Source organism: Sciurus vulgaris (assembly GCF_902686455.1).
Source record: "Sciurus vulgaris genome assembly, chromosome: 13".
Taxonomy (NCBI): domain Eukaryota; kingdom Metazoa; phylum Chordata; class Mammalia; order Rodentia; family Sciuridae; genus Sciurus; species Sciurus vulgaris.
The window spans coordinates 53,274,316-53,295,844 of NC_136474.1; the positions used below are offsets into that span (position 1 = coordinate 53,274,316).

The 21,529-nt window shown below is 40.1% G+C and overlaps 1 protein-coding gene and 1 long non-coding RNA gene across 2 annotated transcripts; one reads left to right on the forward strand and one right to left on the reverse strand.

The window, feature by feature from the left end:
* Positions 1–1,919: 1,919 nt before the first annotated feature.
* Positions 1,920–15,070, reverse strand: AQP4 (aquaporin 4). The gene is made up of 5 exons (XM_079108655.1): positions 14,925–15,070; positions 11,279–11,693; positions 10,268–10,432; positions 9,917–9,997; positions 1,920–6,358 (listed from the first exon to the last, which is right to left on the reverse strand). Exons 1-5 carry the CDS (start codon positions 14,954–14,956, stop codon positions 6,080–6,082), a joined length of 972 nt encoding a protein of 323 aa, XP_078964781.1. The 5' UTR covers positions 14,957–15,070; the 3' UTR covers positions 1,920–6,079.
* Positions 14,113–16,359, forward strand: LOC306642851. The gene is made up of 2 exons (XR_013758704.1): positions 14,113–14,629; positions 16,205–16,359. It is a non-coding gene; the product is annotated as an uncharacterized lncRNA (long non-coding RNA).
* The last annotated feature ends 5,170 nt before the right edge of the window (positions 16,360–21,529 follow it).

Sequence of the window (21,529 nt, forward strand, 5' to 3'; positions counted from 1 at the left end):
GGGGGATTGGGATTAATGGGGTTTCAGTTTCTGCTTTACTGTGAGTTATGATTTGGGGTAATCTACTTATTGCCCCTGACACTTGGTTTCTTCATCTTCGGACGTGGGAATGACAAGAATGCCTGCCTCATAATGAGTCTTGAAGATTAAATGATTTAGAATAATATTGATCAGTGCTAAGGCGCCATATATAAGGACTAATAACTTATAATTATTATAATTCATTCATTTTCTTCCCCTTGGCTAATATTTTTATAATCTATAGCTTTTCTGTGAAAAATGGCCCTGGAAGGGGAAAAGGGAATACAGGCTATGATTTCCTTTTGCTCACAGATTAACTTAATACCTCCAGGTCAGAGTGTTTCTTCTATCCATCCATGTTCATGAACCTTCCATTTACTGGGCACTACCTATGTGCTCTCTTTGTGGTATGCAAAAAGGTTGTAAACATCAATGTCTTGTTTTCTCAGAGACTTCTGAACATGTGGAGGTAGAACTCAACTCAGCTTTTTAGGGTACTCAATGTTTCCCTAAACCCAAATAATGAAGAAATAGAAAAACTGAAAAATATTAAGAATTAATTCAGGTGACATATTGTTTTGGACAGTTTCCAAGCAGGGTAATTATCTAAAAGCAGGCTGATGTTATATCTCCAGCTTTCCATGCTTGTTAAAACACTTCTCTTGCTGAAATACTCAGTGAGTTAAATTCCATCGAACATCTGGGCATTGTATAAATATGGCAATGAAAACATGTCTTGTTGCTTACACATTAGGTATAAATTTTAGAAATCCAATTAGTGTTTCATTCTTTGTGTGAATTTTTCTTTTTCTTTAGTGTTTGAGCTAATTTTGGGCTTTTACCTGCAACTATAAGAATTCAAATATTTAGCATATGACTATGTAGCAAAAAAAAAATATTGAAGTGTTTTGTGGCATTTCCTAATGATTGTAAGATAGTAATTAATTTCTTTATCATACAACAAAACTTACTTGTTTTTATTTTTGGTTTTTGGGTACTTGGAATTGAACCCAGGGGCATTTTACCACTGAGCTACAACCCCAGCCCTTTTTTCATTTTGTATTTTTTAGACAGGATCTTGTTAAGTTGCTGTGATTCTCACTAAGTTACAGAGGCTGGCCTTGACTTGCAATCCTCCTGCCTCAGCCTCCCAAGTCATTGGGATTATAGAAGTATGTCACCACATCCAGCAACAAGAACTTACTGAGTGGAATGTCAAGCCTCAAAGGCTAAGGCTGAGCATGAGAATGGGGAAAGATAATAAAACAAAGTGTTAGCCCTTTAGGAGTTTAGACTCTGGTGAAAGAGATGGATACCTAGACAAACAACTTCATTTCAATATCACAATTGCTGAGAGGTACCTGGCTCCTAGGCGTCATTGTCGCTGTATCTGATAGGTTGCACACTACGTATATGATTATTCCCAGTCTTCCACTGAGCGTCTATAACCTCTCAAAATTGAGAGGGCCCTCAAACCAAGAACCCAAGTGGGTAAACCAGTACTCACTGAGCCTACATTATCCATCTGGGTAGGCAGACTCTGCCAAATGCCCCGAGGATGGATCATCTATTTAGCAATACTAGCAGCAGTGGAGTTTTCACTTTTAGTCTCACTGTAATGAGAGCTGATATCCCATGGTCCATTTTGCATTGGTGCAGACATTCTGAATTAAGCCTGTGAAAACATAATTTTCACTGACTCTATCAGGACCTACCACAGTGTGTACTCTGCAGGCTTTCAAAAACTACATTTGATCTCGTGGATTCTGCCACCATTTCATTTGGTGCTAATTACACTCAGATACCTAAACCTCCTATTTAGTTTAAAGGAATCTCATCAGCTCTAACTTGCAAAAGCTGTGAATGGAGTTTGAACACCTTTAGACACAATGTTTACCTTTGAAACATTTAAAAGTTTATTTGCACAAGCTGAATACTATAAGATGCAACATGATTTGTGGAAGTCAACCACAATGCTAACATTTTAATAGTTTATTCCAAATATTAGACATTACAGTTGAAATCTTTTTAACATTAGCTCTAATGTTGGAATAACATTTCAGTTAATAAATAACTGTGAATATAACCATATGTTCAGTCTATTCTCCTTAGTTTATCATGAATTACAATTTTATTATGATTTGGGTCATAAAAGTGATAAATAATTATGTATATATATTCATAAATTGCATGTTTATTTAATTAATCCTGAAAATAATCTAGAGATGCATTCTAATGGTTATATAAATTAGGTGTAGCTTTTAGCGCTTTGATTCTCAACATAAACAGGTAACACTGTAACTGCTTTTCAATTAAATGTTCACTACACATGCAGTATAACATTTACCTGGTATTATTTTCACATGCTATTGATAGTCATTTGGGAAAGTGAGTAGCCACAGATTTTAATTCTTGAATTAAATGTCTTCCATTTATTTCACAGAATCATGGGGTTCAAAAGTTAGTGCTGTTTCAGAGTGATTTGAAAAGTATTAAAACATAAATGCAAACTCACAAAATTTGAGGTAAAGAAAGTGATTCTTGTTACATTACACTTTCCAGAGCATAGCCACATTTTCCAAAAAATTTTCATGCCATAAACATATTGGGGAAGACCCAATTACCTTCAGGTACAAAATGTTCTGAATTCACATATTGTACAGTGCATATGCTAAGAATTTTTATTGACTTTTGCATCTTTTGATAAGGTTGTCTGCTCAGCTCAGACTGTCATCTTCAGTTGTCACAAAGGCAATTTCTCTGTCTCATGTTCATCTGTGTGTATGGTGTCAACATGCTGCCGAAAAGGGCCTTGCCAGGATGAATTTTAGCATTTGAATTTGCTGTTCCAGTTTGGAATTTCCCTATGGGTGTCAAGTTTAAACCAATATACGTGTTGCCTAGGTTCATGGTCTAGAAGAATATTCTATGCTTTTTGGAATCAGACCTCCAATAAAACAGACAGCTCATTTCCATCTTATATATTTTCCAAATATTTCTAATCTTGTAAAATCTTAACACTGGGCTGCAGCTCTAACTCGTGCCTCTGAGCTCTAGCGGGACAATGCTCAGGAGAACTTAAGGAAAGTGTCAAATGACAGGAACAACTATTTAGATTCCTGAAAATACTTTCTTCCAAGTGTAAAAGCTGAGGACTTTGGGAAGAAAACGTCAACTTCAACGGCAGAAACATACATTCACAATTGGGGCTCTAAGTTTTAAAGAAAGACTCAAACACTTAAAACAACAACAACAACAACAAAGCCAGACCTGTTTCATACCGTTTTGACCAACTCTGCATTATCAGTATAGAGACCCCCTTCTAACTTGGGGGTGTTTGTATGCGCTTCCTCAGGGAAGAGGCAGTTGGCATTGTCCCATGTCTGGGTATAATTCATTTATGTCTTCCTGGTTTTTCCTCTCTGATCTCTTCTCTGTGTATCTGTCAGCAGCAGTCTCTTGGGAACAGCACTATGCACTTCATTAATAAGAAGGGATTAAAGGAAAAAGCTCTAGTCTGCTAATACACTTGGATAATTTGGTGCCATCCACAAGGCAGCAGACCCCTGCTGCATAGATGTCATTAGAAAGGTACAATTTCATTACTTTTTACTGGCAGAGCCTTGAGTGAAATACAAAATATGTTGTCTCACATGCAGGGAAAAAAGAGCGCTAAAGCTTTCATTCACTTCATACCCTAAATGTAGTAGAAGGTAAAAATATATTTTATAGTTTCCGTGTTTATATTGCCTTACTTCAATAATACAGGAAATCATGCTTTTTTAAATATTGAGCAAAATGAAGATGAAAAGGAAATTATTCGCATTCTTAAACCCCATATGAAATTTATACCCTTTTACACTAACACACTTGTTTTAAGTACCTACTATGTGCTCTGCTAGCTGCTAGAGAACAAATACAAAAACATCATTCACTCTTTTTTTGAAACCCCAACTTATTGAACGCTATAATTGCAAGTGAGTGTAAAAATAAGTGTACATGTAGTAAAAAGCATACGGCAGAATAAAAATGATAATAAGCAAGCATTTTGTGAGCATATTCAGAAATCTGTTTGTTCCTTGTTAACTAAATTTATTTTGGAACTGACATGTTTGCTGATGGTTGATATTGCCTTCTGAACTGAACCACCCTGATCTCAAGCCTTTAGTGGCAAATTGTGCAAACATTTGACATAATGGGCATAAGCCATGCTAGGCAGATTTGCACCCTGGTTTATATGGGTGCCATGCTGTCTCTGGTGTACTGTGTGGCGTGGGACAGGGTGGCACCCATATGAACCCCTGAGGCAGGGACCTGTGCTGTGGGCAACTGCTGTAAAATACAAGTCAAACATGCCAGGGGCACATGCAAGCATCACACTGGCTTTGGGATGCTGGGGGAAGCTCACACGTCATTCTTTCTTAGCACCAAAGAGAATCAGGTTTAATAGTGGTCCATTATCTCACAGCCACAGACACACAACTGCCATCAACACTAAAAGGAGACACAAGGTTGGAACTGTGCTTGGGAGAAGAAAGCCCTTGATTAGGAGCTATTTATAAGACACTCCTCGCTGTGATGGGTCTTTGCTTTTCTACTACTAGCTTTTGTTCAGTGAAATTGACATTTGTAGCTCTTTGCCTAAGATAGAGTCAAGACTAGATGGTTAATGTGATAGGAACTGGGGTTTTCAGAGAACATTCTATGGACAAAGGCAAAGCAGTGCAGGAAAAACAAATTATTTTAACAAGTAAAGTGGTCAGTAACAAAAATACTTTAAAGACATCTTACAAAATCTCAACAAATGAAGGGTTTGTCAAATAGCTTTGAAAACTGAGTGTTTAGATGCCCTCACCTTCCTGTTCGGCCACCATACCCTGCCTTGTCTGTCATACATTTTAATTCACTCAAATATCATTACGCGTGCAGTAAAAATCATCAACAAATGTCACAAGAAGTGAGAGAGCAGCAGAGTTGGATCTGGGCAGAACCAATTTACACCTTCTAGAATGAGCAGGACTCATAACCAGTAAAATAGCAGGCTTCAACTAGTTAAGTTCTTGTTGTGAAAACTCTGTCTTGGCTAATGTTTACATATAGATAACCAAAGTTACAAGCAAAATCCCCATTTTTACCAATAAACTAAAAACAATAAGCAAAGTGGTTAAGCGTTTTAAAGTTTAGTTTGTTAACCTTGTGTGGTGCATTTGAGGACGTGCACTGAAAACAGAGCGACCATTTGATACCAGATTTCCTTTTGCCTTGTGATTTTTGCATGATGACAACTTTTCCCCACCCCCATTAAGAGTTCACGAATCTGCTTGTCCTGAATCCAAATAGGTGTCTCTTACGGTTGGGATGTTTTATTAGGTGAAACTAATAAATACGTAGGATTTCAGAATTTTCTTTTCCAATTTCTGGACTTTAGTTTCACATTATCTTGGATGGTGAGGAAGAGGAAGGATTGTAATGATTTGGAATTGGGTTTGAAAGTTGGTATTTACAATCTAAATGGAAACAATTAACGATGATCCTTGATAATATTCTTTTGCAGAGGTAGTTTATAAATAAGGGATTGCCCATAAAAGAACTTAATGAAATTTATCTCAAGTGTGCATAACCCTGTGACATTCTGCATTTTGTCATTATTCAACTCAATTTCATGAAATAAAATATTCACTGAGAATTGACAATACCAAGTTTCTGGTAGAGGAGGAATAATTTGATGGATGTGTCTATATATTTTGTCAGGCAAGACTTAGCCCAATCTTGACATACATTTTAAATTGATTATTAATGAAAGATAACTAGATACACAGTCCATAAAAGGTAAACTAGATATAGAGTTCAAAATACTTCTTTTTGTGAAATTTACAATAGGTTTCTTCCTTTCCTCCTTGGTAAATAATGAAATATTTATGATTTAGACTGAGTAATATGACATGAAATGACAAATCTGCACATGTCTAATTTACAACAAATCTGTCTCCTTAATGGGTGGAAGGAAATCTGAGGACTGTTCTAAGGGGTCTCTTCTGCCTTCAGTGCTATCTTCTAGTCATACCGAAGACAATACCTCTCCTGATGGGTCTTTCGCTTTCTTCTCCTCTCCCCGGTCAATGTCAATCACGTGCACCACTCCGGGCTTCAGAATCAAGTCCTCAGTTTCCACCTGACTCCTGTTGTCCTCCACCTCCATATAGCTTCCTTTTGTTTGCTGGGCAGCTTTGCTGAAGGCTTCCTTAAAACGACGTTTGAGTTCAACATCCGGACAGAAGACATATTCATAAAGGCCACCAGCGAGGACAGCTCCTATTATTGGTCCGACCCAATATATCTGTGGGAAAGATGGAAGAGGACAGAGTGTGAGGAAAGAAAGGTTTTCTGTTGAACAACTCACCAGTATAAAATTCAGCTCGGTTAAATTAAAGAGAGCAACTGTGTCATGCATAAAAAAGAGGGGAATTGACAAGGAACTAAGCCACATCAGAGGATAAATTATTAAATAACATTTAAACAGAAAACAAAAAATGCTTTCTATTTTCCTCCTTTCACTAAATGTATTTTCCTTTTTTTTTTTTTTTTTTTTTTTTGTGGTGCTGGGGATTGAACCCAGGGCCTTAGTGCACATGAGGCAAACACTTTACCAACTGAGCTATGTCCCCAGCCCCCCATTTTTTGATAATCGTTAATATAAAGACACTAGTAGTCATTCAACTAAATTAGAAAAAAAAAGAGAATTTCTGGAGAATACTTCTCTTATTTACTCAGTATTGTCATCTTGCTTTGGTTTTCTGCATAATCAAGATCATAGTACAGTTTAATCATTTGGGGCTTTAGTTATTCAGTACAGCGTGGCAAATGGAATCCCAGTTCTATCACTTTGTAATTTCATAAGTGCTTACATCTGTGACTTAATTTCTTATGCCTTAATTTCCTCATCTGCAAAGCTGGGATTATAATAATGTGCACATAATGTGAAGATTAAATGGAATAATCCCAATAAAGTACTTAATAGTTCCCAGCTCATAATAACCAGCTCCATCCCATGCTTCTTAGACAATTTAAAGATGTAGGTGACTCCACTGGCTATGTTATTATTCCTCATATTGCTTATTTTTTCTCTTTAAAATCCAGTGATTTGATTTAATTGAAGACTCCATGATTTATTCATTTCTGTTATCGCAGGGAGTTCTCCTCTCCATAGTGACTTGGTGAACAGTCTGTATTGTTGACACATGAATGCAGAGCCTGTATTTATGGATGCTAGCTAGTCGAGGTGTACCAATTTCACAGAAATGCAATAAATGAAGCTTTTAGCATATTATTTGCCTAGAATAAACTGAGTTTTGAGTTTGAATGAACCACAATTGTTTTAGAGCACATATATGTTGCAGGATGTTAGACACACTTCCAACAGGTTCACTTAGAAAACAAATCCTGTTGGTTGAATACTTTTCCTGAGCTGTTGTATTGGGCACTTTTCTTGTATCATCTCACTTAATTCTAACAATAAACTTTGAGATAGATTTTATTATTAATATCTGCATTTTATAGATCAGACAAAAGACAGTCTGAGAGGGTAAGAAACTTGCTTAAGATTTCATGCTTAGCAAGTGGTTGAGCTAGGATTTCGGGTCTAGCTTCAAACCTCTCTTTTGAACCATTATAAAGTTTTCTACTATACAATACTTCTTCCACTTGAACAAAAATGTGATGCTTCTTGCTTAAAACAACCTCTGGAAATTAATCACACTTAGCAGACTTATTGTAAAGCTAAAGAAAATTCAAGCTTTAAGCTGAGACTGAACACATGGTCTTAATAGGGAAACTGTTGGGTAGGTTGACTGGAAGAACCAAGCTCCTTATCCTGAACATGAAAAAGCCCATAGGTGACTTTATCGTCTATATACCCTCTGAAGGAGAAATGAGAGACCGCCTCTAAATGTCTTTGCTCTTTGTTCCTTCGGCAAGATCTCATTAGATCAGTACAGTTTCACAGGCTCCGAATCCCACTGGAGAACAGGCACTGCTGAATAATTGCTGCAGTTCCCCACAACACTTATGAAGGACATCAGCTAGCTACTAGCTGCATGTTTTCAAAAGTAAACAAATCTCAGTGCCAGGTCACTATTCCAAAATGAAGGAATATGTACTCTACAGTGACTTTTTAAATCTTGCAGTTTTTATAGCAAAAAATAAAGAAAATATGTAAAGTATAAAGAAAACTAAAATTGTTATACCATATAAAAATCACAGTTTTGTAATCTGATGTTATTTCTAGTCTACAAAGATAGCTTAAATTGATTTTAAATTCCACACAACCATTGCTATAAGTGGACATTCATTTTTAGTAATATTAATGGCATAAAATAACAAGGGGGGAAATCTTTGATTTAAGCAGCAGGCTAAGAATTTTCCTATTCTCTGAATCTTGTCAGTTTACAACATCAGCAAGTAGTTAAAAAACACTTTTATTTGTGTAAGTTAAATTAAAAGTTCTTACAAAATAGTTTGAATTTAATAAGTGGAATGAAAAGTTTTTTTTTTTTGTTGTTGTTGTTGTACTGGGGTTTGAACCCAGAAACCCTTTACCACTGAGTTACATCCTAAGCCTTTTAAATTTTTTTATTTTGAGACAGGGTCTAAGTTGTCCAGGTTGGCCTTGAACTTGCAATCTTCCTACCTCAGCCTCCTGAGTAGCAGGGATTACAGGCATGTGCCATTGCACCTGTCCTATCATGGCAGATCTTTTGAGATAGAAATAGAAATATCAGTGGCAAAATGACCAATCTTATAAATGACATTGTTGACTGAATCTTTGCATGGCTGTGTCCAAAATTCTGCTTGTGAACACTAACTCTGTTATTTAATATTACAAATTACTTTTAAAGACTCAGTATGCTTTTTATAGAGTGAATACACGTAGCAACAGTGCAATATCTTCTCCTTTGCAATATTACACCATAGTGGAGTGGGTATGACTAGGTCAGTAACCACCATATGCATAAGGTCAAAACTCAGATAACATATTCATGGATTTAAAAAAATGCAGAGTTATACTGGCAGCATATAAATGTTAGTCTCACTTGAGACTGGCTTACAAATGTCTATTTATATTGGTCATTGTAAGTCAATGTATGAATGACCTTCATGACTGCCTCATGACTCAAAGGATTTGAATTCCTTTGCTGTAAGTACCAATGGAAACAAACTTGATCATGGAATCTAAATATGGAGATCACAATTCTCTGGAACCATTGCCACCTCATTAATAAGTAGGTTAGACTTGAGATTGAAAAACATGCCTTTTCTGAGAGTCATTTATTTTTCCAGCTATGGTTATGGTGATAATAGCATAAACATTTGTACCATTTATTCTGCACCATCTGTACTTCAGATGCTTCCAACTCACATACTATTAATTGGGTTATGCTTTTGTAAACAAATAAAAAGGTAAATATTTTTGATAAGGACTGCTTTTCATATTTCTTTCATTTTAATTTTTTTTAACAAATTTATTTTCTGTAATTTCTGGGAAGGCTTTTCTTTCAATCATTTAAACACTATGTTCACCACACCATTCTCATTCTGATTTGTTCCACATAGGCGACCTCCCTGTGCAGTGTATTCTGCTACAGTCTGTCAGACACAGTGCTCAGACTAGCATTTAGAAAAAAGATTATTACTGCAGGCCAGAACAGATATAGGATGAGATGTTTTGCAGCCGATCCGTGCTAGACTTTCCTTAGTCTTTATGAAAGATGCAATAAAGTGAGAGTCCAAGTTGGGGGAAATGCAACAAAAACTAGTAAGTAAGATAATGAAAAAAGAAAGCCTCATCGATAATTATCCTCAACTCTAAGAAGACAGGAATTATCAACATGATAGTTACCCAGTGGTTTTCCCAATTTCCCATGATAACCGCAGGTCCAAAGGATCGGGCTGGATTCATGCTGGCACCAGTGTAATTGATCTATAGGAAAAAAAGAAAGCAACTTCAGACATTGCTGAAAGAGCCGGTGCCCCGCAATCTGCTGTATGATCTGTCAAGTCAGAAGAACCTCAAGATGTTAGTTTCTATATCAACATTCTCATCACATAGTCAGCAAAAATGACCACCTAAAATGAACTGATAAGGCGGGATGCTAAAGAGCTACAGCTGTACAACACAACCTCTTCGGGCCAGCTCTAGGGTGAGGATAAATGAGATGAATCAATTATTTAAATGGACTTGGAAACTTACTGCAAATAAATGTCCAATTGCAACAGAAAATCCAATTGCTAGAGCTATTGAACCAGTGACATCAGTCCGTTTGGAATCACAGCTGGCAAAAATAGTAAACACCAGCTGAAATGTGATTATCAACTCCACCAGGAGACCGTGACCAGCAGTAAGATTTCCATGAACCTGAAGAGAAAAAAACATTTCATTGGAATTGAAGAGTACATTTCTGTGACAGCAAATCATTAGGAAAGGCATATTTTATCTGTATAGAAAATAATGGTTAATTTGAATCTTCTACCCCATCCCCAGTTGAGACCTCTGACCTTTCTCTCTTCCAAAAAGAAGGAATAAATTTACACTCATTTTTGGCTGTTGAAGATAATTACTTTTACAATGGTCAAGCAGGAGTTTGTGCTGAATGTTGTTTTCTACAAAGGAAGCTAAATGTGCCACTGCTGCACTTATTAAAGACTTTCTTGAGAGACAATTTTATTAGCAAAGATTAAATCCATTTATTAAGTTTAGATGAATTAATATATATCTCAGTTAAAATTTGGGGGGGGCGTGTGTTTAAAATCAACTTTTGTTCTGAGCTAACAAATGATATTTCTAATCAGTGAAGAACAGAACTAGGATCACATGTCAATTTGTTTAAGAATGACCTTTCAAGGAGATCATTTTAAATCTCATGAATGTGAAAGAAAATTGTTTCTTCTGCTAGTGAACAAATAATTGTAATGAAAATGCCTTAAATATATAGTCAGTACAGTTACTGGGATGGAGAGAGAGAGGAAAAAACCAACATCATTGTGCTACCTAGACTCAGCTATTTTCAAGTCATTCAAGAACAAGCAGTTTCCTATGGATATTGTTGCCAGAATCAGGTTTCTCTCTATCAAGAATCACTTAAAAATTCCCAGGGACTAAAGTATCAATTTTATGAATGTCTCTTGGCCACGAGGGTGTCATTCATCAGAATCTGCAAGCAACTTGTAGTCCTAGTCTGCAAATAAGAGCTTAAGAGACTACCGTGGTGACTCCCAGGCCTCCTACCACACTAGGAGGTGTGACCAGGTAGAGAATCCCTGCTCCAATGATGGCCCCCAGGCACTGGGCTGCGATGTAGAAGACAGACTTGGCGATAGTGATCTTCCTGGTGCACACCATGGCCACAGTCACAGCAGGGTTGATGTGGCCACCGCTGATGTGGCCAAAGCACTGCACCATGGTGGCAATGCTGAGTCCAAAGCAAAGGGAGATGAGAACCATGTCCACAGGTAAGGGCTTTTCGGCTCCGCCCCAGTTGATGGTGGATCCCAGGCTGAGCAGGACAAAAATAAGCATGGCCAGAAATTCCGCTGTGACTGCTTTCCAGAAAGCTTGAGTCCACACCCCTTTGAAAGCCACCATGATGTTCTCTCTTCTACACAAAGGTCCACACTTACTGAAAAGAAAAGCAAATGGGCATCAGAAGTCACCAAACCAGCCCTTCCCATGGAAGAGTTTATAAATTTAGGGGTAAGAGGCAGGGCCTGTAGTCTTGCTGAGGACGTGGGGAGGGGCTTTATTTAGACAAGCTTTATTTGCAAACCAAGAAAGAATGCTTCTAGAAAATCTCCTGGTCAAGAGATCCTTAATCTCCTTTGATTTAATGTTCAAATACTATTCTGTTTTTTTTTTTTTTTCTGAACAATTATTCCCATTATTCCTAGAAAAGAAAAATGTCTAAATTCAAAGTTCCTTAAGTCCCTTTAAAGGTTTTTTATTTGTTTTTGTTTTTGGTACTGGAAATTGAACCCAGTGGGGCTATGTACCACTGAGCTACACCCTCAGCCTTAAAAATTTGTTTTTTGTTTTTAATTTTGAAACAGGGTTTCACTAAATTGTCCAGACTGGCCTTAGACTTGCCATCCTCCTGCTTCAGCCTCCCCAAGTTGCTTGGCTCAACTCAAGTTCCTTAAAATATTAAGACTAAAATAGTTAACTCCCTTAGGCAAATTTTAAAATTTGTGCAACTTATGTCATTTATATTTTGAACATAAAGCAGGAAAACGGGCAAGTCTTTTTCAATTTTGTACTCTGTAGCTTCAGAATGGCCTTTTGAAATGGGTTTGTAGAGCGATCCCGCTTCCTGCGAGCAGGTGGAGAGGCCGGCTAGGAAGCCCGGACTGCCTGAGAGGGAAGTTAGTGGCAGGGGAAGCTCTCGGTGAGGTGACTGGCATAGGTGACGGGAACAGGCAGGGCCTGGCTGGGAGAGGGACAGTCCCTCCCTCCTCTACCCTGCGCCAGGAGGGAGCCGGCTGCCAGCGGGAGGAGCCCGGAGCCGAGCCGCCGGCCGAGGGACACCGCACGCGGGACGTGACAACCTCGGCCCCAGGGGAGCCTGGAGCGCCTCTCGCCGGGCGGGGCCGCGGCCAAGCGAACCCACGCGAGCCTCGGGTCAGCTGGGGCGCCGGGGGCGAGGGGATGTGGGGGATGAGGACGCTTTAAAAGTTAGGGGAGGCATGGGAGCCCCTCCTGGGGTCCCCCCTCTCTTAACCCTTGAGGTCCCCCTCAGATAATCCAAAGGCGCCCCTGGTGGCTGGGGATGTAACAGCGCTCTGGTCACCTTCCCGCCCGCAGGGGGGAGCGCTCACAGCGGGCCTAGGAAAAGGGGGCGTGGCAGGGGACGCTGGTCCTCAGAGCCGAAGGCTCTAAGGAAAGGATATTTTTGCGGGGGTCTTCGTGACGTTGAGCCCTCTCTTCCTTACTTGGGCTTGGCCCTGGAGGACAGAGGTCGGGGAGGAGGAGTGTGGGATGGGGGAAATGGCAGCAGGCAGCTACTGCCAAGGAAGACCCTTTCTTCCTTCAGTCTGGGTTCCTCTTAATGCCTTTGGGTCTTTGGAGATGAGAAGGGATGGGGTGTGAGGATTTTAAGGTCAACTGCTCCTTCTGGCAAGAAAGGCCCAGGATTCCCTTGAGGGAGGGCAGTCACCCCAGTTACCCCATTAGCTGACACTTTTACTCTTATCCATCCATACCTGTGATAATCATGACAGCAAAGAAGTGTAGGAGGCATTTAGCAAAGAATCCACCACAGAGGACAGCAGAGGGTTAGGCGAAAAAGCCCAGTACTTGAAGAGATTACAACTGTTGCAGCTTCTCCCCTGACATATTGTGGGACCCTTATTCCCCCCACATCCCTTACTGTCCCCAGGAGCCTGTGTTCTGCATGGACGGTGAGGCAATGCTGCAGCAGATGGGGTCGGGGGGACTTTCCCTTCACCTTCAGCACCTCTGCTCAGCCTCCAGTTTGATACTGGGCTTTGCTTCCAACTTGGAAAAAGACACCCATTTTCTGTCCAATTCGGGGTGGTAGGATAAAGGAAGGGCTGGCTTCAGAAGGGGAAGAGCCAGCCATACCCCAAGCGTCCCTTGCCCAAGTGAACTCCTTTAAGTGAATCGTGTAATTATGAAAAACCCAGCTGGGATGACATTGACATTACACTCCCTAGAGGAAGAGAATAAAGAGACGAAAACAGCACTTGGGACTGGCCAGTGAGGGCACTCTAGGAGAGGCATGAAAGCTGTCCCCAAGGGGGAGAAGCTCAGAGAACTCACAAATTGAAAAGGCAGTTATGAGAGTCACTTTGGAACTCACCAGTAGCTGGATGGCAAAGGGGCAGAGGTGCTACCACAGTGCTGTCTGTCGTGTGTGGCCCGACTGAGTGGGAGAAAAGAAGGGGACAAAGCAGGAAGTGAAGGGAGCCAGGTGGGCAGGAAACGGTCCCTTTTCAACAGTTCAGGCCAGCACCCAGGAGAGGCGGTCCTGGAAAAGGCCAGCCTCTGGCAACACCCCTTCGCCCCTGCCTCTGTCAGCCCCTCTGGGAGTTCTGTCCCTGCTCATTCACACACCTGCCTACCTCTCCAGAGACTTAATTTTAAAAACTCAATTGCTTTTCCAGGTTCCAATTTTCATCAGCCGGAGAAATTAAAAAGCAAACCACCAAAAGAACAAAAATATATACTCTTTAAGAGTGCTTTTAGCTTTTTGCTAAAAACAACCAACAAACAAAAACAAAAACATACCCCCACCCCAAATCTGATCGCCTTCCAGGCAGAGTGAGCAGCCTAGTTGGCTGTGAACCCCAAGGTTCACTGGCATGTATGCACCTGTGGTCTTGCGAGTGCTCTCTCCAGTGTCACTCAAATCCCCTTTACTGTTGTTAATCTTCTCTTACGTGTTGGCGCTCACTGGAAATGGATCAACACAATTTGCTTTGCTCCTTTTGCCCCAGAACAAAGGGGACTTGTTGATGTGACCGGGTTGTAGTGAACCGGACACATTACTCTCTAGTCGAATGCCCAGCCTCATCTGCTCCTGAACAACTGAGTCTCTGGGTAAGTGATTTTTCTAATGAAAAAGTACAGACAGATTTACCTCCATAGGGTAATTTCTCCTTGCTGTCACAAATCTTTATGTGGAGAATATGGCTCAAAAGCATCCCTTTTCTCCTGCCTTCTTTATCCTTCTCTTCTGATTTTGCTCAGTGCTCAGACTTTAAAGAACCACCCATCTATCTACATCTATCTTACAGTTGCCTTCTAGATTCTGCTTAAGAAGGCACAAATATCTGCAACAAGAGTTTCATCTCCTGGCCCTGCGCATTGTAGCTTAAGGCAAAAAAGGACTTACCCCCACCGCCTTGCTGCGGGTCTGTCACTCATGCCTTCCCTGGCCAGAGTGCAGCTCTCATTGCCTGCCCCGCAGCTCCCAGTGTGCTAGGAGTCAGATTACGGCCACTTGTCTGATTGGGTTTTTGGAGTGTAGGGGTGGAAAGATTCTGCACCATGTGGCAATCGCTAAGTTATATTTGAACTTGAAATAACTTCTCAGTACCTGATCACTATAGACACAGGAACGTTTCAGGAATGCAAAACATTTACTTACATCATGTTTCTTGAGCCAGTGATCTTTGCAAACAAAAATTTCCCCAAACCTTTATTTGAAATCTTCCTACTACAAAGAAATGCTGAAAGTTTGTTTTGTTTGTTGTTATGTTGCAGTTGAATTTGAATAACTATTAGAAAATGGGTTTGAATTATCCTGCAGTTGGGATAAATTGCGATCTAGGTCTCTGTGCATTTAATTTTGAGCCAAATAGCCAATGAGTTCTATTTGAAGTTTTTAATCTGAGAAGCACACTATATAATTGTAACTCCATTTATATCATAGGCAACACTGATTTGGAGAATAAAAAATAAGACACGTTAAGAAATAATGAGACTGCTTCAGGGGGCTCATCTGAATGCTATTTTAATAATTTTGGGGTAAGAAGTAGCAAATTTTAAAAATATAGAGACTGGTGGGGACAAAATTATGGGGGAATTGTAGGTAAACAGTATCTGGAAACCTAGGGACAGGACTGTCTATATAGTTTGCTGGTCCTGGTACAAAATGAATTGCAGGACTCTTTGCTCAAAAATTATTAAGGATTTCAAAATTATGACAGCTGATCATTAACCAAGGTGTGGGGCCCTTTTAAATGTGGGCCCTGTGCATGGGTCACATGCTCCTGAAGATGGTCCTGCCTAAGGAGTTTGAATTCCAGAAAGTCCAACAGTTAGCAGTCTGCATCACCTTCTTATTTTATTTTTTAATTATTATTATTATTTTTTTGTGTGTGTGTGATGCTGGGGATTGAACCCAGGGCCTTGTGCTTGGCAAGGCAAGCAAGCACTCTACCAACTGAACTATAGCCCCAGCCCCTTATTTTAGTCTTTAAATTGACCTCAGGTGCATTAGACTGGGTTAACCATAATGCCCAGTTTATGATATGCTGTCATCACCAATGCACATATGGCTGTCTTACCCAAAACTGTGTTAATAACACACCTATGGAAATAATAGTCTACCTATGCGTTCTTCTGTCTCTCCACTTACTACCTTGTTTCAAATTGGATTTTTTTTTTCAGAATGAAGTGTGAAAAGAAAGAAATACAGAAGACAGAAGAAGGAAGACTATTATGCTTTAAAACCATTTGTTGTCTCATTTGTGTACTTGAGACGAGGACAATGGGTACAAAGTTCTCATTAGAATGAGGAATTAAAATTTTGAGTGTGAATTTCAGAGGATTGCTTTATTCCTATTTCAAGCATTCTCAGATAACAAAGATTGAGTTTACCCTCTCTCTCTCTCTCTCTTTTTTTTTTTTTTTTTTTTTTGGTACTGGGGATTGAATCTTAAATCCAGCAGTGCTTTACCATTGAGACATACACCCAGTCCTTTTATTTATTTTGAGAGAAGATCTTGCTAAATTGTTGAGGCTGGCCTCGAACTTTTGATCCTCCTACTTCAGCGTGGAATTATAGGCGTGCACCTGGCTGAGTTTACATTTTTAAGGATTATTGTTCTGATTATTCTCTGATTATTCTCTGATTATTGTTCATCAGTTGTTGCAGCCTTTAAAAAATGTGCTCCCCGAAAGTCAGAATAAATTCTGAAGAGAGGGGTGGGAAGGATTTATGTGAATCCACAAAGAATGCTTGAAACAGTTCTCGTTGATTCTTAAAACTGTTTACCATTTTGATTTAAGAACAAGATTTTAAAAAGGTGCACGATTTTTTAAATTTTGATTTCTTTTTTTTTTTTTTACAAATCTTAAAATATTGACTTTGCAGGCACTTGTACTAAATGTAATTGCCTTAACCCTAAGAAAAGGAGTCAGGAGTGCTTGTGGGGTCTTGGAACCCAAGGAACCGCACTGCAGTGCTTAGGTGCTTCTTTTGAGTGAATCCCGTGGTCATGTCTACAGGAATCCATGAAGAGTGCTGCTCCTCAGGGCTGTTGCGTGGAGGGACGTTCTTCAGTCCCTCTCTTTGCAGGACGCCCTGGGCTCATTGGTATTCTCCACATGGCCATGGCAGTTCCAGTCACCCACCCCCACAAAGTGCCAGCAAAACTTGGTTACCACAGTTTCTCAGACTCTTTTTCATTGTTTTTCTGGCTGGCCGATATGTTGACAGTCCAGTTCCTAACGGATGACTGTTCCCATCAAGGAAAGGGCCACCCGAATTGGCACCAAGTCATACACTTATTAGTACTCTCAGCAGAGTGGCGTACAATCGCCCCGAGATTAACTCTTCATCTCCCAGAGGTGCTTTGCCTCAGTATTGCTGATTGACCTTTTTACACTTGAGATAGTCACTGCTCTTGCTCACATTCCATCTGCTCTGTGCAATAACCTGCTACTTGTCTGGCTTTCCTTCTGATGAGGGGCAGGACTTTCCAACAGAATTGTGTGTGAGGGCATATGGAGATACCATGATGGAAGAAAGCAGGTGCAAGGTGCTTGTGTTGCTGGTGGGGCCGTGTGAGGTGGGAGCCCTGGTGAATGTAAGTAACGGCTTCTAAGCGGAACTGCCTGGACCTGGGTCTCCACCCAAATGAGAGTCAGAATCAACTTATTTCCCCCCTTTGATAACTTTAAAAGGGACCCAATTCATTTAAAAGTGAAATAATGATTTATAATTAAAACTTGACTTTCTCACTGTTACAATGCTGTGATCTCTGGGGGTGCGGGTGAGTGACAGTTCTGTGGTACATTGATTCGAATTTGGTCTTCCATGCCAAACGACATTATGGATTTTTAGTTGAAGAGCCTTATGAAGTTGCAGGACAATAACCCACAAGGAAACTAAGCGAAGAGTAACTAAAAATGCCAAGAATACCTAGCCAGAACTAGCTATTCCATGTGTTCTGCCTGTGAATTTTTAATCTTCTACGCCATACTGTTTTGCTTTGGTGCTGATGTATATCTTTGAGATTTGTGGACTGCTTTTCCCACCCTTGCCCTGAGAACTTTTAATATTTCTTCATGTGTTCAGAGATTGAAGACGAAACAAAAGCACTAAAAATGCCAACAGTGCCTCGGTACCAGACGGGAAGTGTCTCCAGGCTGGTGGGCACATCCAATCCCAACTCATAAATCTTATTTTGCTTTTCATGAATCTCAGCATCATGAATTCCCCCCAGAGCAATGATATATCAGTATGTTCATTAAAAACAAACAAATAAACAGAACAACAACAGCAGTAGCAGCCCAAACCTCCACAACAAAGGGCTTAATGAAGCTTCGTTCCCTTTTCAAAGATGCATTACCTTATGTTTATAATTCGGGGTGGTTTCCAGATATATTCACCACCAAAAGAGTAAGATGCAAAAGGAACTGAACAACAGCAAGGGATGAGAATGCTTGATTGAGCCTCTTCTTCCTCAATGTGGTGAATCTGAGAAAACCTGTCCTTCTAATGGATGTTGAAACTTTCAAAAAATCAGTTTCTCTCCGTGGCCCCATGTCCTGTGGATGGAGCTAGGTTTTCTCATTTGGCATAACAGGCACATTTTCCTTGATTCAGATTCAGGCAGACTCTGCTTTGGCTGGGGAGTTGTACTCTGCTGACATTTAAGGCAGGAATTCCCTGGGAAAATAGTCAAGAGATTCTTTTGGTGTTGCTGGCAAGGTTCCATAGGGTTTAGAGTTCCCCTCGCCAGCAAATAGGGAGAGGAAAAGGGAGGGAGGGAACGGGAAACAGAAGGACTTTATTGAGGGACTGTATTTCATTTGAAGCTTGTACAAAACAGCAGTAATCTGGTTGGATGACTGGATACTTTTCTTAACTCTTATCTTTTACCCAGCTAATATGACCATTTGGAGTTTGGTGGGGTGTTTTAAAGGCTGCTTAGACATCCCAAGTAGAAAATCAGTTCTTTAGGAAGCAAAGAAATTTGGGAATTCTTGAGCTAGACCAAAATGTTTGAAATGGGCAATAATTGAAATGTAGTAGGAATTGTTCCAAATATAAGTTAGGTTTGGACATGTTAAGAGCTAAACCATCATCTTGGTGTTCATTATCACCCAGAGTGATCACTGCCAAAAGGTTCAGAATCCTCATGCCTTAACGAACTAACAAAGGTATTCCCGATTTCAAGGACAGAGCACAAGAAATTAGACCAAAAAAAACCAGATGGCTTAAGAAATACTTTTGGAAAAATTCTAGAAACAGAACATTTTATGAAGAGTGGAAGTGGTCATTATCTATGTACCCCCCCAAATAGAACTGATCTGCAACAGTTGAGTTGCAGATCTGATGACTCCTAACAATACAGACAGAATTTTCTCTTCCTTCTTTCCTAAATGTTTACCCATCCTTCTCTTTAGCCTCTGTGCTTCCTTTTCTCCCCCACATTTCCTCACATTCACACCATCAGAAAAGTATATCTGAAGAAATTCGCAGGGCCTGGGAGGGGTCAAGTCTGAAGTGAAGTCATGTGGCGTATGTATTCTATTAAATCTCTTTTTCCATATTTTTGATTGGTGCATCATAGTTGTACATAATGGTTCTACCCTATTAAATTTTATACAGTGGTGATGTCAACATTGTTAAAATGTCAGTAATGCTACTTGTGACATGATCATTGTACGGTGGAAGAAAGGTAGGACATGGTCATCTTGATCCATTACTGAACTATTTTTGACTGGGAAACCCTGGTCCTCTCTGAGCCCTGTTTTCATTCTGTGAAATGAAACAGGTAATGATCTCTGTACTGTGTTTTTTCAAACCTATGGAAAATTTGTGATTCCCTCCTTACCCTATTGGTTTTGGATCACCTGTGTGCTTCCTTATTACTGTGGTTCCCAAACCCCAGCAGAGAATTATTCCCAGTGTGCTGAACTCACTAGTTTACTAACTCCATTGCTAGCTTATAAGGACAATGAGAGCAGGGAATGCCCCCTTACTAATTTTAGTAGTTAATTAGTCTTAGCAATTAATAGCTATATTCCCAGCCTCTATCATAGATCCAAGACACATTGCAAAGACTAGAAAATATGTGCAGTTAAAAAAAAAAAAAGTGAATGTGGCTCAAATAAGGCAATATTAGCAGAAGGACTTAGCAAACAGAATTAATAATATAAGTAATGATGGTGCTGATGCTCATGATATAAAAGGGCCTTCAATTATAAGTTAACTGTACCCATGTCAAATCTTGAAAAAAAGCTCATTATCCCCACTTATAGAATGACACGATAAATCTTTCCTAGCTCAGGTAAACACTTAAAAGTTGTCAATGAATATATAGTGCTTTGAACAAAAGAGTTAGGCAGATGCAAAGTATTAACATTAATGATAACATTTTGTAAGCTTCAAGTGGATACTGATAATTCCAAGGTGTCATTTTAGACTTTTAAAGTAGAAGCAATGTTGAAGAAAATAAAAAAAAAAAACCAAAAACAAAAAAACCTTTGTTTTGCGGACTAGTGAAAAATGTCTTGCAAATTTTTTATGAAAAAAAAAAATGATTACTATGTCACCTCTTCGCTGGCTCAGGATTGATTTGGGGATGGTAATAAATGACATTTGCATGACTCATTTTCACTGAAGCCCCTGAGTACTTCTGGGAAGAATAACGCCATGGAGGACTGATCACTTTACAGATTTGTCATTTCTAAAGTGGACTTGCTCTTCATTGTTACTTAGCAATCCAATAAGGGTCCGGAATCATCTGTCCCCCTCTTTCTCCAGCAGAGAGGGCCCTAGCTGGAACAGAAATGATTCTAGCTTCCCAAAGCAAAGGAGAACTTATGGAAAGAAGAGTGAGACTCAAAGAATGGAGGGTAGGCTGGGGAACAAGCGACCCAGGCAGCTCCGGAAGCTGGAAGCAGCCCCTTGGCGCTGAGGTGCACCACTCCTGTTCTGGCTTCACTGCTTCAAGGTGTAAAATCCCAGGAGTGAGATTCAGGGAGAGAGGTGGCTTACACTGAAGAGGAGAGTCACAGGAATTATTCCTGAGGCCACACTGCAGGGAGACTGGCAGGTCCAAGAGTGGCAGCTAACTCTTAGACAATCAAGCCTCTCAAGGAGATGGTACCGCATTTTTATAGACCAGGAGGCAGAGGCAGAGAGAGCTGACTTGCTCTGTTTGAGGGCACACTAAGTCTGGGGAAAAGCGGAGTCAAACAGTGGGAGTCAGACTCCAGAGTCCTTGCTTTCCATCGCTTATGCAAACTGCCTTTCTTAAGGGATTCTGGGGGGCTGCTCAGAGAGAGGCCTGATGCAGGCAACTGAGGTGTCCCTTTGTATCTTTCATATCCCATTCTTCCACTTTCTGCCTCCTACCCGAGCCTGGGGTTTGCTTTCCTGTGCGGGAGATGGAACCCAGCCTCACGGGTACCAGTACCAGGGAAGCTTTCCACCGCAGAGCTCCACCCCCAGGCAATGCTTCTTCCTCCACTGTGAAA